The 14555-nt window shown below is 42.9% G+C and overlaps 1 protein-coding gene across 1 annotated transcript in view; it reads right to left on the minus strand.

Moving 5' to 3' along the window:
* Window positions 1-5380: 5380 nt before the first annotated feature.
* The window catches only part of bend4 (BEN domain containing 4), a 53297-nt gene continuing 44122 nt past the window's right edge, over window positions 5381-14555 (minus strand). Inside the window, exons 4-5 of the mRNA XM_033027853.1 lie at window positions 14196-14436; window positions 5381-7330 (exon numbers count right to left, since the gene is read on the minus strand). Of these exons, the coding sequence (XP_032883744.1) occupies window positions 7113-7330; window positions 14196-14436 (459 nt within the window). The 3' untranslated portion in view covers window positions 5381-7112. The remainder of the gene's footprint in view (window positions 7331-14195; window positions 14437-14555) is intronic.

The following is a 14555-nucleotide window of genomic DNA, read 5'->3' on the forward strand; positions in this document are numbered from 1 at the left end:
TGTGGGAGAGTCTAGGACCAGAGGCCATAGTCTCAGAATAAAAGGATGGACCTTTAGAAAGACGAGGAATTTACGCAGAGGGTGGCAAATCTGTGGAATTCATTACCACAGAAGGCTGTGGAGGATGTCAATTGATATTTTTTAAGATGGAGATTGATAGGTTTGAGTAGTATTGGTATCTGGGGGTTATGAGGAGGAGGCAGGAGAACTGAGTTGAAAGGGAAAGACTAAATCAGCCATGATTGAATGGCAGAGTAGACTTCATGGACCATAGAAACATATAAAATAGCTGCAGGAGGAGGCCATTCGGCCCTTCGAGCCAGCACTGTCATTCATTGTGATCATGGCTGATCGTCCCCAATCAATAACCCGTGCCTGCCTTCTCCCCATATCCCTTGATTCCACTATCCCCTAGAGCTCTATCTAACTCGCTTAAATTCATCCAGTGATTTGGCCTCCACTGCCCTCTGGCAGGGAATTCCCCTAATTCACTACTTTGGGTGAAAACGTTTTTATTATCACCTCAGTCTTAAATGGCCTCCCCTTTATTGTAAGACTGTGGCCCCAGGTTTTTAAGTCGCCCAACATTGGGAACATTTTTCCTGCATCTAGCTTGTCCAATCCTTTTATAATTGTATATGTTTCAATAAGATACCCCCTCATCCTTCTAAATTCCAGTGAATACAAGCCTAGTCTTTTCAATCGAAAGGCCTAATTCTGCTATGACTTATGAACATACTGCTCCTTCCCTGGATGACCTGTACAAGGTCAACAAAATTTACTCAATTTAAAAAAAATTAACATGAATGATACCAAACAAGAGAAAATTAGGTGTGCTTTTTTAAGGTCTTTATTTGACAGAACAATCATGAAATTACTCTCATTGCGTTTTGAAGCTAGTTGATAGTAAGGTAGATGTCGCCCAAGTGCAGACGACTGATTAAATCGCTACATACAAAATCACAAGTGTACAATTTCTTCCCCTGCTGCTCAGTTTAAAAAAAAGACAACCACAAAACTGGAAGATTCTAAAACATCAAGTGTAATGCAGATATCAGAGACAAATCAGTAATGTACATATATGTGCACCATGAATTGAGTGTGGCTGGTCTCAACAATTGACGTAAAAGCTACACTGAGATTACACACATTACCAAAGAAAGACATAGTCAACATGTAACAAAAAGTCTCTGTTTCAAATCAGTGCACGTTTAATTAAGACAGAGAGAAGTACACTTGTGAGAATGCTAACATTACTAATCCTTCACAATTAACAAGATTTTACATTTACTGTTCACTGCACTGACCAGTCACACTAATGCTGCAAAAACATAGGGAAAAGTGCTCAACCTTATAAGTTATCCCATGGATGATATTTCTTGTTAACCAAAGGTTGAAGATCAAATGCATCTGATCTGTGGCAGGAAGAGTAATATTTGGTTATAGTTATGGAGTGATACAGTGTGGAAACAGGCCCTTCGGCCCAACTTGCCCACACTAGCCACCAATGTCCCAGCTACACTGGTCCCACTTGCCTGCGCTTGGTCCATATCCCTCTAAACCTGTCCTATCCATGTACCTGTCTAACTGTTTCTTAAACTGAGTCCCAGCCTCAATGACCTCCTCTGGCAGCTTGTTCCATACACCCACCACCCTTTGTGTGAAAAGGTTACCCCTCGGATTCCTATTAAATCTTTTCCCCTTCACCTTGAACCTATGTCATATGGTCCTCAATTCCCCTACTCTGGGCAAGAGACTGCATCTACCCGATCTATTCCCCTCATGATTTTATACACCTGTATAAAATCACCCCTCATCCTCCTGCGCTCCAAGGAATAGAGACCCAGCCTACTCAACCTCTTCCTATAGCTCACACCCTCTAGTCCTGGCAACATCCTCGTAAATGTTTTCTGAATCATTTCAAGCTTTCCTATAACATGGTGCCCAGAACTGAACACAATTTTCTAGATGCGGTCTCACCAATGTCTTATACAACTGCAACATAACCTCCCAATGGTTGATAATAATACAATATTTTCTGATGATAACATGAGAAATCAGATTCAATGGCCTGTTGAAACGTAACTGGACTATCTGTCATAATGTATCCTGGTATTGGTACCTAAGAAACAATCGGAACCAAGGAGCAAACTAATGTAAACAAATGTTCAAATCAAAGCATATTTTAAATGAACAATTTAAACAACATTGTCTTCATTTCATTCGTTGAGAAAATTCAAATTCCATGTACCCAGCAGTAAGCTCCACTCAGCCCATGGGACCCAGAGAGCTTTGGGTGCAATACTTCTGCTGACTCTGATTTGCTTTCCCTTCCCCATTGAAACATACATTATATGTTTATATTCCATGTTTCCAAACACAGTAATTTGTACTGAACTGGATTTAATCACTGGTTAGTGCTGAATCAATTCATCTGCTGGAATCCCAGTGAGATGTTTCAATGTTCTTTAGTATTTCTCCAAGGGGAATGCTAACATTGAGGAGTGATGTTAACATAGTACAAAATGCAAACATGGGTACTAACTGTGAGGCTGTAGTAAAATTGCCCCTCACATGTCTGTACAAAAATCAACCAGGTAAGAGCAGCACAGAGAGAAGGGAAAGCCAGTGATGTTTTTGAGAAAGAAAACGTAACAAAATAATATTAAAAGGACCATGTTGTATTGTCCATTCATAGTCCAAAACTGAAAATTGGCTTATAAATTAATCAGTTCCTGGGCACTTTTTTAACAATTGTAGTGGCAATTAGGTTTCTAGTTATGACTGAAGTCTTCATCTTGTATTATAACTGCCTTGTATTGGTCTGCAGCCTGCACTATGGTCAAAATTTCGATTAAATTTAATGGACAGTGCTGGAAGTTCACAGGAATTCAATCCACATGATTGGCTCACAGTCAGGTCAAAGTCTGACCCCAAATCATACAAAGCAGAATTGATTGTGGCTTTTAGAAATAAAATTTAAATGTATTATTGTCACCTGTATAAGAGGTACAGTGAAAAGCTTTGTTTTGCATGCATGAAACATTGCATACCTTGGTACACGTGGCAATAATAAAGTAAAACCTAAAGAATGAATGCCTCAGTAGTGATGAGTGCTATTGCACAGACCAAAGGTCATCCACATCAGTTGGAAAGGCAAACTTGCATTTCTAAACTTTCTTTCACACTTAGCAAGTCCCAATTTACTATGTTTTCAGAATGTAGAGCTACAATGAAAGAACATGGGTACGTCAGCATGGATATGATGAACCCAATAGCCTCCCATTGTCTTATTACAATTCTATGATAAACAATAGTCAATTTGCACACAAGGTCCCGCAAGAAGGAATAAGGTAATGATAATGAAGTGATGGTTAAATAATGAAAATTGATGATCACTGAAAGAACATCCTCATGTCACAGAGACACATAGCACAAAAAATGGGTATTTGGCCCATCATCCATGTCAACCTTCAACCACCCACTTGCTCTGGTTCTATATTAATCCCATCTCACTTTAATTCTAATTCACCTACACATCAGGGGCAATTTACAGTAGCCAATTAAATTACCACAGAGAGAATATGCAAACTCCACACAGATGGCCCCTAATGTCAGGGTTGAACATAGGTCTTTGGTGCTGTGAGACATACTAGCTCTGAGCTCTGAACTGCAAAAGACTTATTATTGCACTATATTTGCCATTTATTGAACTTTTTCTTTTTTTTTCTCTTCCCCCATTATGTACTAGGTTTACATATTCACATATTCTGTTGTGCTGCAGCAAGTAAGAATTTAATTGTCCCATTTGGGACATATGACAATAAAACACTCTTGACTTGAATCTTGACTACTACTTGTTTATCTGAATAGTTCCATGAGGTGGTTTGCATCCATCTCAAATGGAAACGGCTTCAGATTAATGTTTTATCTCAAAGGTGGCATGCTAACATTACAGATCTCCATTGTGGCTTCAATGCAATGTCAACTTGGTTTTGACACTCAAGTTCTTGAAGTTGCATTGGAAACTACAACCTTTCACTTGGAAGGCAGCAGTGCTACCATTTGAGCCATTGCTGATATCTCACAGTGCAACATATTATCGTGTGACATTCATAATGGATTTGAAATGACCGTACAATCTCCTGGAAACTTTACACCTTCCAGTACTTTGCAAAATATTACATTGTTATTAAGTAAATTATTAAAGCACTTAAGAGGGTAGAATAGGTTTTCAATCTACTAAGTTTTGGTCAGTTATGTAAAGAAGCTTCTCCAACCATATGATACCAGTTCTGGTGAATGATTGCATCTGACAAATGACCTTTTCAATCTAATGTACAAATGAAGCAACAGTACTTTGAGTATATTTTCAGATTATCACCAGACACCATCTTTCTGTTGATCTTCACCATATAACATTAACACAAAGCTTCAGAATTGTTCTCTCTTTAACCAAACTAATATATTTATCACTCAAAAAAAACCTTTTCATTGTAACCTTCCTACAGGATTACAATATGTTTTTGAAAATAAAAAAGGTAAACAAAATCTCAGTGTTTAAAGTATAAAAATATAGAAGTCTTCTGACTGTTAATGCAGGATGACATTTAAGACACATCTGATCATGTTTCCTTTTAATTTAAATGACAAATGTTTCCTGCCAGAGTAATGCATTCAGGCAAGTCTCCTCTATATCCCGCAGCTCTGCTCTTACTTCCCTTCCCCTATTCGTAACAAGGACAGAGTCCCCCTTGTCCTCACCTTCCATCCCATCAGCCGTCGCATACGACATAATCCTCGGACATTTTCGCCACCTCCAACGGGATCCCACTACCGGCCACATCTTCCCATCTCCTCCCTTTTCTGCTTTCCGCAGAGACTGTTCCCTCCGTCATTCCCTGGCCAGTTCGTCCCTTCCCACCCAAACCACCTGGTACTTTCCCTTGCAACCGCAGGAAATGCGACACTTGTCCCTTTATCTCCCCCCCTCCCCGACTCCATCAAAGGACCAAATCAGCCTTTCCAGGTGAGGCAGAGGTTCACCTCCACCTCCTCCAACCTAATCTACTGCATCCACTGTTACAGGTATCAACTTTTCTACATCGGAGAGACCAAGCACAGGCTCGGCGATCGCTTCTCTGAACACCTCCGCTTAGTCCGTTGTAACCAACCTGATTGCCCGGTTGCTCAGTACTTCAACTCCCCCTCCCATTCCCACTCTGACCTTTCTGTCCTGGGCCTCCTCCATTGCCAGAGTGAGGCCCAGCGCAAATTGGAGGAACAGCACCTCATATTCTGTTTGGGAAGTTTACACTCCAGCGGTATGAACAGTGACTTCTCTAATTTTAGATAGCCCTTGTTTTCTCCCTCCTTCCCGCCCCCCTTCCCAGCTCTGCCACAGGTCCTACTGTCTCTGCCCACATCCTTTCTCTTTCCCGCCCCCCGAGACCCCTCTGAAGAAGGGTCTCGACCCGAAACGTCGCCAATTCCTTCTCTCCATAGATGCTGCCTCACCTGCTGAGTTTCTCCTGCATTTTTTATATACCTTAGAATAATGCATTCCTTGGTTCTTATTGTTTTCTGCTTTATTCAAATGTGCAAAACCTTAGCAGATTAACAATTAAGGTTTATTAATATGAACAGGATAATTCAGTCATCATAATCAGCATGTCGGCTGACTATGAACGTGAAATGGGGTCAAATGCCTCGATAACAGTCAATTTGAAAGTTGATAAGAAACTAACGGTTTAAAATTAATTTCCTTAATGAAATTAGTTTTAATACAAGTATTACAAATGTTGCAACTTTCAATGTCAGTGCACTTGTACACATGGACAGAAGGTATTCAAACAAAGTGCAATATAACCAAAGCCAGTGTCTGAGATAATTGGCAGATATGCATTGCTGAAGGGAATGCTACTTACCTGCCTCGATTTCGTTTGTCATTCTGCAGATATTACGTTATATTTCTACATGATTCCCTTGGCAAGGGCGCTACAATTCTGAAATGCTACATTTTAAAGTAGGTAACTGAAACTAGGGCAAGAATTGAATTTGTGTAGGAAGGAACTGCAGATGCTGATTTACACCAAAGATAGACTAAATGCTGGAGTAACTCAGCGGGTCAGGCAGCATCTCTCGAGAAAGAAATAGCCGGGTCGAGACCTTTCATCAGACTGAGAATCAGGGAGGGGGGAGAATTGAATTTACAGGATGGTAGACTGGGCAAAGTTTTATAGCGGACGGGCCGCGGCTGTGGACTGGGAAAGTGGCTGGAGGCCTTTATCTCGATGCCTCCTGGGTCGCTGCGTAGAAGCCCGGGTCGGGGCCTCGTGGGTAGAAGCGGCCGACGGAGCCCACGGCGGCACCACGCAGATGTGAAATGGGGCGGCGGCGGCGGCAGCAGCGGCAGCAGCGATGCCTCGCGGGTCGACTAGAGCGTGGAAGACCTAATATTTGTATACATTGTGTATGCAAGCAAAGAATCACACTGTGCCTAGTCACATGTGACAATAAACTATCCCTATATTGTAAACCATATCACCACACTATTATGATGTTTGTGACTACAAGCTTAATTCCTAAACTCTGTTTTACTGCTAGTAATACCATCAACACGGGTCAGGCTCCAGATTTTAACAGTAATCCTTTTCTATTCGTGAGTTGCCCAGAATTATAGTTGCCCAGAATTAGCTTTGATATATTTCATTCAAAGTTATTTTTGATTTTGTGCAGATTTTAGAGATTGTAAACAAACCTATAAAGCAAACTATTTTTAAAGTCTTATTTTGATTGTGTGCTATCTTCTTATTCAGGCTGAATGCTATTTTTTCTTATTTGGTCAGAGTAAGTAACATTCCTCAGTCCCAAGCCTGGGATTGCGCTTTGGATGTTCAAGACAATGGATATTTACCAAATAAATCAGTCAAAGCAGGTTAACCTCTGAGGTCACTTTTGGTATTTCTTCTGTTGGAAATCTTGTTTTAATTAAATGTTCTAATTTGAGATTGATTTGCATCATATCAAGTTGGTGCAACACCAATACAACCATGGAGAAATATACATTCATGTTCTACACCAACAAGGCAGTTACATTAAACTGTATGGGTTTAGTCTCCTCCGCCCTCGTGGCATCCCTTGTTGAACACTTCGTCCTGTGACATCTGATGGTCATAGCCTTCATAATAGGCACCGCCGCCACCCAGGAAAGTTCCCACCGCACGTCCCTGCCGAGCATGCCCAACAGCATCACTGAAAACCTTGTTGATTTGTTCCTCTGATGGCATCCACCAATCTGGGTTGGAGGTGCAATGCATCCGGATGAATTCTGTAAATAACACACAGCAAATGGAAGAAAGTAAAATAACGTGCCAGCTCTCCAAGTTAGTGCAAATGTCAAGAATTTGTGACCTGTGGTTTATGGGTTTTGTACATTGATCTTCAGAACAATCATTCCCAACTGTAAACTGCGTACCCTGATATTCTAACAAGGCAGCACCACCAGCTACAGGTTGCCCTCTGTAGCACAAACCTTCCTTTCTTGGAAATACATTGCTGCTACTTGGTATTTGCAGGGTTTAAATTCTCAAAATTTGTGATAATAAGAATCATGTATCGTGAATGTATCTCCATCCTGTTCTGGGTCTTTAAATGAGAGGGAATAAAAGCTGGCATGCCAACAAAGCCCTATCTTATACAACAACAGGTGTTGAAAACACTCAGCATGTCAGGCAGTATATGTGGAAGAGAAAACAGAATTAACATTTCAGGACATGCAGCCTTCACCAGAACAGGTTTTGGAAGAGACAAGGAAGTTTGGAGAACATCCTTGCATCTTTTCCTCTGTATTGACAATTTTATTTTAAAAGAAGCCTGGACAACAGTGGACTGTGGATTGAGTGGGCAGACTGCTGTTTGGGAGCTTGGGGTTACTGGGAAGATTAAAATGGCTATGATTATTAACAATGGCATGTTATGTGCTCCTGAGTTCTGGCAAAGATTGCTTTTGGAATTTCAAGAGAGGATGTAATTTTTCTGCTTACTGATGTTAAAGCAACTTGCTTCCACTCTTAAACAGACACAACGTGCTGTGGTAACTCAGCAGGTCACATAGCATCTTTGGAGAACATAGATTGGCTGCATTTCAGATTGGCGCCCTTCTTCAGACTGATTGTGGTAGGGGGGAGAAAGCTAGCAGAGAGGTAAGGGGCAGGACAAAGCCTGGCGAGTGATAGGTGGATACAGGTGAGGATGGGGGGTGGGGGAGGTTCATTGGCAGATGGTTGGGCAAAGGCCAAAGGTGAAATGACAAAAGGCATCAGATAAGAGGTGGAATAGAATGTGAAGTCAGACAAGGAATGTAGGTGGAAAAGGACAGGGGAAGGGAAGGGGAGAAATGGACACGCATTCAGGTGGGCACAGGGGAAAGGAGGGAATACGTGGGGTGTGTGTGGTTGTGGATGCTTACCTAAAATTGGAGAATTCCATGTTACTCCAGCACTATGTATTTTTTTGGTAAATCAGCAGCTGCAGTTTATAGTGTCTACATTTTACTGCTTCCAATGAGGCCAATGAAAGACACATAGGTGGGTGGGTGCCAGATGTTTATAGTGACAGGCAGGGTGGTTAATACGCAAGATGATGCTTCTGCGAATATGCTGGGATTTTATATTCTCAGCGATGTACTCAGTGCAATGCCCATAGAGGTGTAGACGATCATGAGGCGAATAGACAGGGTGAATCCACAGAGTCTTTTACCCAGGGTAGGGGAGTCAGAAATATTTGAGAATACATGAGGTTGCATGCAAAATACTGATTATCAAAAATCCAGTTTCTGTGTAGTACGTTCTAACAGTAACAGGCAATCAAATCAACACACAAAACATTTTCTAAAGAAAGGATTTCTTTACTGCAAAAACTTACAGTATTTTATTTGTAGTATTTGATGCTCCTTTATAATATTTTACATAACATTTTACAACAGTACGACTTGATTATTAAAACAAGGACAACAATTCTTGATTAAAAAAAACGTATACAACAATGATCCCAATCATCCCATTCCACTCACTCATTACTCTTGACTCAACCAAAATTATTTCTCAAATATTGGTCATAAATTTGGTACAAAAATGCTCCAAAATAAGGCTCAGAATGCATCATAGAAACATAGACATAGAAACATAGAAAATAGGTGCAGGAGGAGGCCATTCGGCCCTTCGAGCCAGCACCGCCATTCATTGTGATCATGGCTGATCGTCCCCTATCTATAACCCGTGCCTGCCTTCTCCCCATATCCCTTGACTCCACTAGCCCCTAGAGCTCTATCTAACTCTCTCTTAAATCCATCCAGTGACTTGGCCTCCACTGCCCTCTGTGGCAGGGAATTCCATAAATTCACAACTCTCTGGGTGGAAAAGTTTTTTCTCACCTCAGTCCTAAATGGCCTCCCCTTTATTCTAAGACTGTGGCCCCTGGTTCTGGACTCGCCCAACATTGGGAACATTTTTCCTGCATCTAGCTTGTCCAGTCCTTTTATAATTTTATATGTTTCTATAAGATCCCCCTCATCCTTCTAAATTCCAGTGAATATAAGCCTAGTCTTTTCAATCTTTCCTCATATGACAGTTCCGCCATCCCAGGGATCAATCTCGTGAACCTACGCTGCACTGCCTCAATCACAAGGATGTCCTTCCTCAAATTAAGAGACCAAAACTGTACACAATACTCCAGATGTGGTCTCACCAGAGTCCTATACAACTGCAGAAGAACCTCTTTACTCCTATACTGAAATCCTCTTGTTATGAAGGCCAACATTCCATTAGCTTTCTTCACTGCCTGCTGTACCTGTAAGCCAACTTTCAGTGACCGGTGTACAAGGACATCCAGGTCTCGCTGTACCTCCCCCTTACCTAACCTAACCCCATTGAGATAATAATCTGTCCCCTTGTTTTTGCTGCCAAAGTGGATAACCTCACATTTATCTCTATTATACTGCATCTGCCACGCATCTGCCCACTCACTCAACCTGTCCAGGTCACCCTGCAATCTCCTAACATCCTCTTCACAGCTCACACTGCCACCCAGCTTTGTGTCATCCGCAAACTTGCTAGTGTTGCTCCTAATTCCCTCTTCCAAATCATTAATATATATGGTAAACAGTTGTGGCCCCAACACAGAGCCTTACGGCACTCCACTCACCATTGCCTGCCATTCTGAAAAGGACCCGTTCACTCCTACTCTTTGCTTCCAGTCTGCCAACCAATTTTCTATCCATGTCAACATCCCACCCCCAATACCATGTGCTGTAATTTTAGTCACCAGTCTCCCGTGCGGGACCTTATCAAAGGCTTTCTGAAAGTCTAGATACACTACATCCACTGGCTCCCCTTCATCCATTTTACTTGTCACATCCTCAAAAAATTCCAGAAGATTAGTCAAGCATGATTTCCCTTTCATAAATCCATGCTGACTTGGACTAATCCTTTTACTGCTATCCAAATGCCCCATTATTACCTCCTTAATAATTGACTCCAGCATCTTTCCCACCACCGAAGTCAGGCTAACTGGTCTGTAATTCCCCGTTTTCTCTCTCGCTCCTTTCTTGAAAAGTGGGATAACATTAGCTATCCTCCAATCCACAGGAATTGATCCTGAATCTATTGAACATTGGAAAATGATCACCAATGCGTCCACTATTTCTAGAGCCACCTCCCTGAGGACCATGGGATGCAGACCATCAGGCCCAGGGGATTTATCATCCTTCAGTCCCATTAGCCTACCCAATACTATTTCTCGCCTAATGAACATTTCTTTCAGTTCCTCTACCCCCTTAGATCCTCTGTCCTCCAGTACATCTGGGAGATTGTTTGTGTCTTCCTTAGTGAAGACAGATCCGAAGTACCCATTCAACTCTTCTGCCATTTCCTTGTTGCCCATAATAATTTCACCCGTGTCTGCCTTCAAGGGACCCACATTTGACTTTGCTACTCTTTTTCCCTTAACATATCTAAAGAAGCTTTTACTGTCCTTCTTTATATTCCTGGCCAGCTTCCCTTCGTACTTCATCCAGGCAGCCCGTATTGCCCATTTTGTTTCCTTCTGTTGTCCTATGAAAGTTTCCCAATCCTCTGGCTTCCGGCTACTCTTTGCTGTGTTATACATCTTTTCTTTTAGTTTTATTCTATCCCCAACTTCTCTTGTTAGCCACGGTTGCCTCCTACTCCCCTTAGAATCTTTCTTCCTTTTTGGAATGAAATGATCCTGCGTCTTCCGGATTATGCCCAGAAATTCCTGCCATTGCTGTTCCACCGTCATTCCTGCTAGGATCCCTTTCCAGTCTACCTTGGCCAGCTCCCCTCTCATGCCTTCATAATCCCCTTTGTTCAACTGCATCATTGACACTTCGGATTTAACGTTCTCCTTCTCAAATTGCAGATTAAAACTAATCATATTATGATCACTACCTCCTTTACCTCGAGTTCTCTTATCATATCTGGTTCATTGGACAACACTAAATCCAGAATTGCCTTTTCTCTGGTCGGCTCCATTACAAACTGCTCTAAGAATCCATCTTGGAGGCACTCTACAAACTCTCTTTCTTGGGGTCCTGAACCAACCTGATTTTCCCAGTCTACCTGCAAATTGAAATCCCCCATCACCACAGTGGCATTACCTTTGTTACATGCCAGTTTTAACTCCTGCTGCAACGTACACCCTACATCCGGGCTACTATTTGGGGGTCTGTAGATAACGCCAATTAGTGTCTTCTTGCCTTTACAATTCCTCACCAGAGAGCATCTAAAACCCCAGAGCTTCAAGGGCCCTTAAGTGGGCCTTGAACCCCGGCCAAGAGGGGCTTCACGCTCGTGATGTGCGCTGTGTGCACATTATTTCACATAAAATGTTTGTAATCCTATCATGCCACCCCCCCCCCCCCCCCTTTATGGAAAGCTTCGTATGGGCCTGGTTAGCCAACAGAATAGAAATGTCTAATTTCTATCCAGTCGGCAACTTTTTTTTACACAAAGGACAGTCTAATGGAATGAGCTGCCAGAGAAGTTAGGTAAGGCAGGTATTATCACACATTTAAAAAATCTTTGCAGAGGTTTATAAGGATATGGGCCAAACATAAGCAGGTGGGAGTAATGTAGATGGGGCATGTTGATCGGTATGGGCAAGTTGGGCCGAAGGGTCTGTTTTCAAGCTTTATGACGGTATGACTAAGTTTCAGTGTTTAACACAAGTAGAATATTAAATTAATTTTCCGTGATAGTGCATTTCAAATGCATATCAATCCCACTCCTTCCTGATTAATTTTACTTTGAGTCCTAATGCAATATTAACTAAATTTTCGCAGACAAATCTTACTGCCTAGGAATCAATAGTAATTTTACACTGCACCTAATCATTGGCTTATAATTAGCTAATTGTTAGAAATTCTATCTAACAACCTTGCTTGAAATTTAAATTAACCAGATTTTACAAGTAATTCCATTATGTGTGCAGTAATGTGTCCTCATGCCTCCAGTCTTCTTTCATTGGTTCAGTTCACCCCAAATGTTGCATCTGCTTCACAATAAGGGTCCAACCAGAAACATTAATCTACATATTCTCTTCACAAGTTCTTCTTTGCACCTCTTGCTGTGTTTTAAACTGTTCAACTAGTTATAATGTATTGGTCTAGACTGATCTGAAAAAAAACTACATTAATTATCATTTTTTCGCCACCTTACTCACCATTCTCCTGTGCTGCAAGTGCAACAAGTTTTGTTCCGATCAATGGTATATATATTAAAAATTATTAAGCTTTAAAAACCTTAAAAACCGCGCATGCGCAGATTGGTCTCTTCTCCTGTCAGTCAGCTCCACGCAGATTGATCTCCTCTCCTGTCAGTCAATGCCATGGCCGGGACGGCGACGCCCCTTCCTGCACCGCGGCCTCTCCCACCTCACTCACAAACTGCTCTCTCCCCTCCTCACAGTAACTTGTCTACCGTCTCCTCCACTACCGGCGGCGGCCGGTGGGGGGGGGGGGGATTCAGTAGAGGCCCTGGTCCCGTCTCTCTCTCCCTCACTCACCCCTCTCCCCCGCCTGCCCTCTGCGGCAATGATGATCCCGTCTACTCATCCATCCCCCTGGGTGAATGGCTGTGACCTTCCATCTCCTCCGCTGCCGCTGCCGTTGCGTTAACTCACTCTCACAGCCCTCTCGGAGGAGATCTTCTCCACCAGCTTGTCAAAACTCGTGGTGCCCACCGTGACGAACACCAACTCCAACCCCCCCGCGGACAGGCCCGGCGGTGGCAGCAAGCTGGCAGGCAGGTAGGCGGGTGGGCAAGCGGGGAAGGGCCGAGCGGCAGCAGTGGGCAGCCGAGCAGGACGTGGATGGACCGAGCGGCAGCTGAGCCGGACTGGGCAGAGGGAGGGAGGGAGAGTCAGGTTGCAGAGTGGCCGAGCAGTTTGAGAGGAGAGCAGTGGGGGAGGTAAGGAGGGATAGTGGGGAGGATAGGGGGATAGGAGTGGGATAGGGAGGGCAGAGGGAGAGATTGGGGGGAGGGGAGGAGGAGAGGAGAAAGAAATGGGAGGGTGCAGAAGAGGGGGAGAGAATGCTGGGGGATGAGGGGAAATGAGCCGCGCCTGCGCAGTTGGGGGCTATGCTTGAGTGGTGGAATATTGCATTGGAGGATCGGGTTGGTGTTGGGGGAACGGGTTGCGTTGGGGGAATGGGTGAGTGGTGGAATATTGCGTTGGGGAGCAGACCCAAAGGGTCTGCACTTAGTCTAGTATTATTGAAAATTTAAAGGCTCTATGGATCTTTTAAAATGCAAAAGAGGGCAGCTGACTGAAGTGAGATTCAACGGGAAAGCCTCTCAGAGTAAAGTGGGAGTTAAAACCAACTGCAAACATTATATTTAAATAAATACTTTTCAGTCACTTTTCTTTGATGCCCCACCTCAGGCCCCACAACCAATCTTGCCACAAATCCTGTGACCTGAATTCCTTCACCTTTTCCAACTATGGCTGAAGAGGAGAGACTTTTGTGTGCACAATGTGTGCACTGCCAATGCCATTGCATGAAGCACAAATCATACACGTCCACCATGCTCTGCTGTTCAACATTTCTTTGTCGGCTTTTCACATGTGGTCTCTTGTTTACATCCATTCTATAACATGGATACTGTAATGCGTACCTCGGAGGCAGGTCACTTTGACTGGGTCGAGAGGTCGTCGCTCAGGTCCTGGCTCTCCTAGTGGCATAGATCGTTTCCTTTTCCCCAGACCACATGAATACTTCAGTTCATCTGTTGTGAACACAAATCGAATGAGGTAACGCAGTAGTCGGCGGCCATCTTTTTTAGATGAATTGACAGCCTCGTCCCATTGTTTACTGGTGATATGCACAGGATAGTTGGTCAACAACTGCTTGTTTCCCTGAAAATTGAAGATAAGAAACTTTTGAAATCACAAATTTATAACATTTGTGTTAAACATATGAATTCAATACTACATTAAAAATTGCCTCTTTTGTTTACTTAGTACTACCAGGCAGC

This window comes from Amblyraja radiata, chromosome 1 (assembly GCF_010909765.2).
Source record: "Amblyraja radiata isolate CabotCenter1 chromosome 1, sAmbRad1.1.pri, whole genome shotgun sequence".
Lineage (NCBI taxonomy): Eukaryota > Metazoa > Chordata > Chondrichthyes > Rajiformes > Rajidae > Amblyraja > Amblyraja radiata.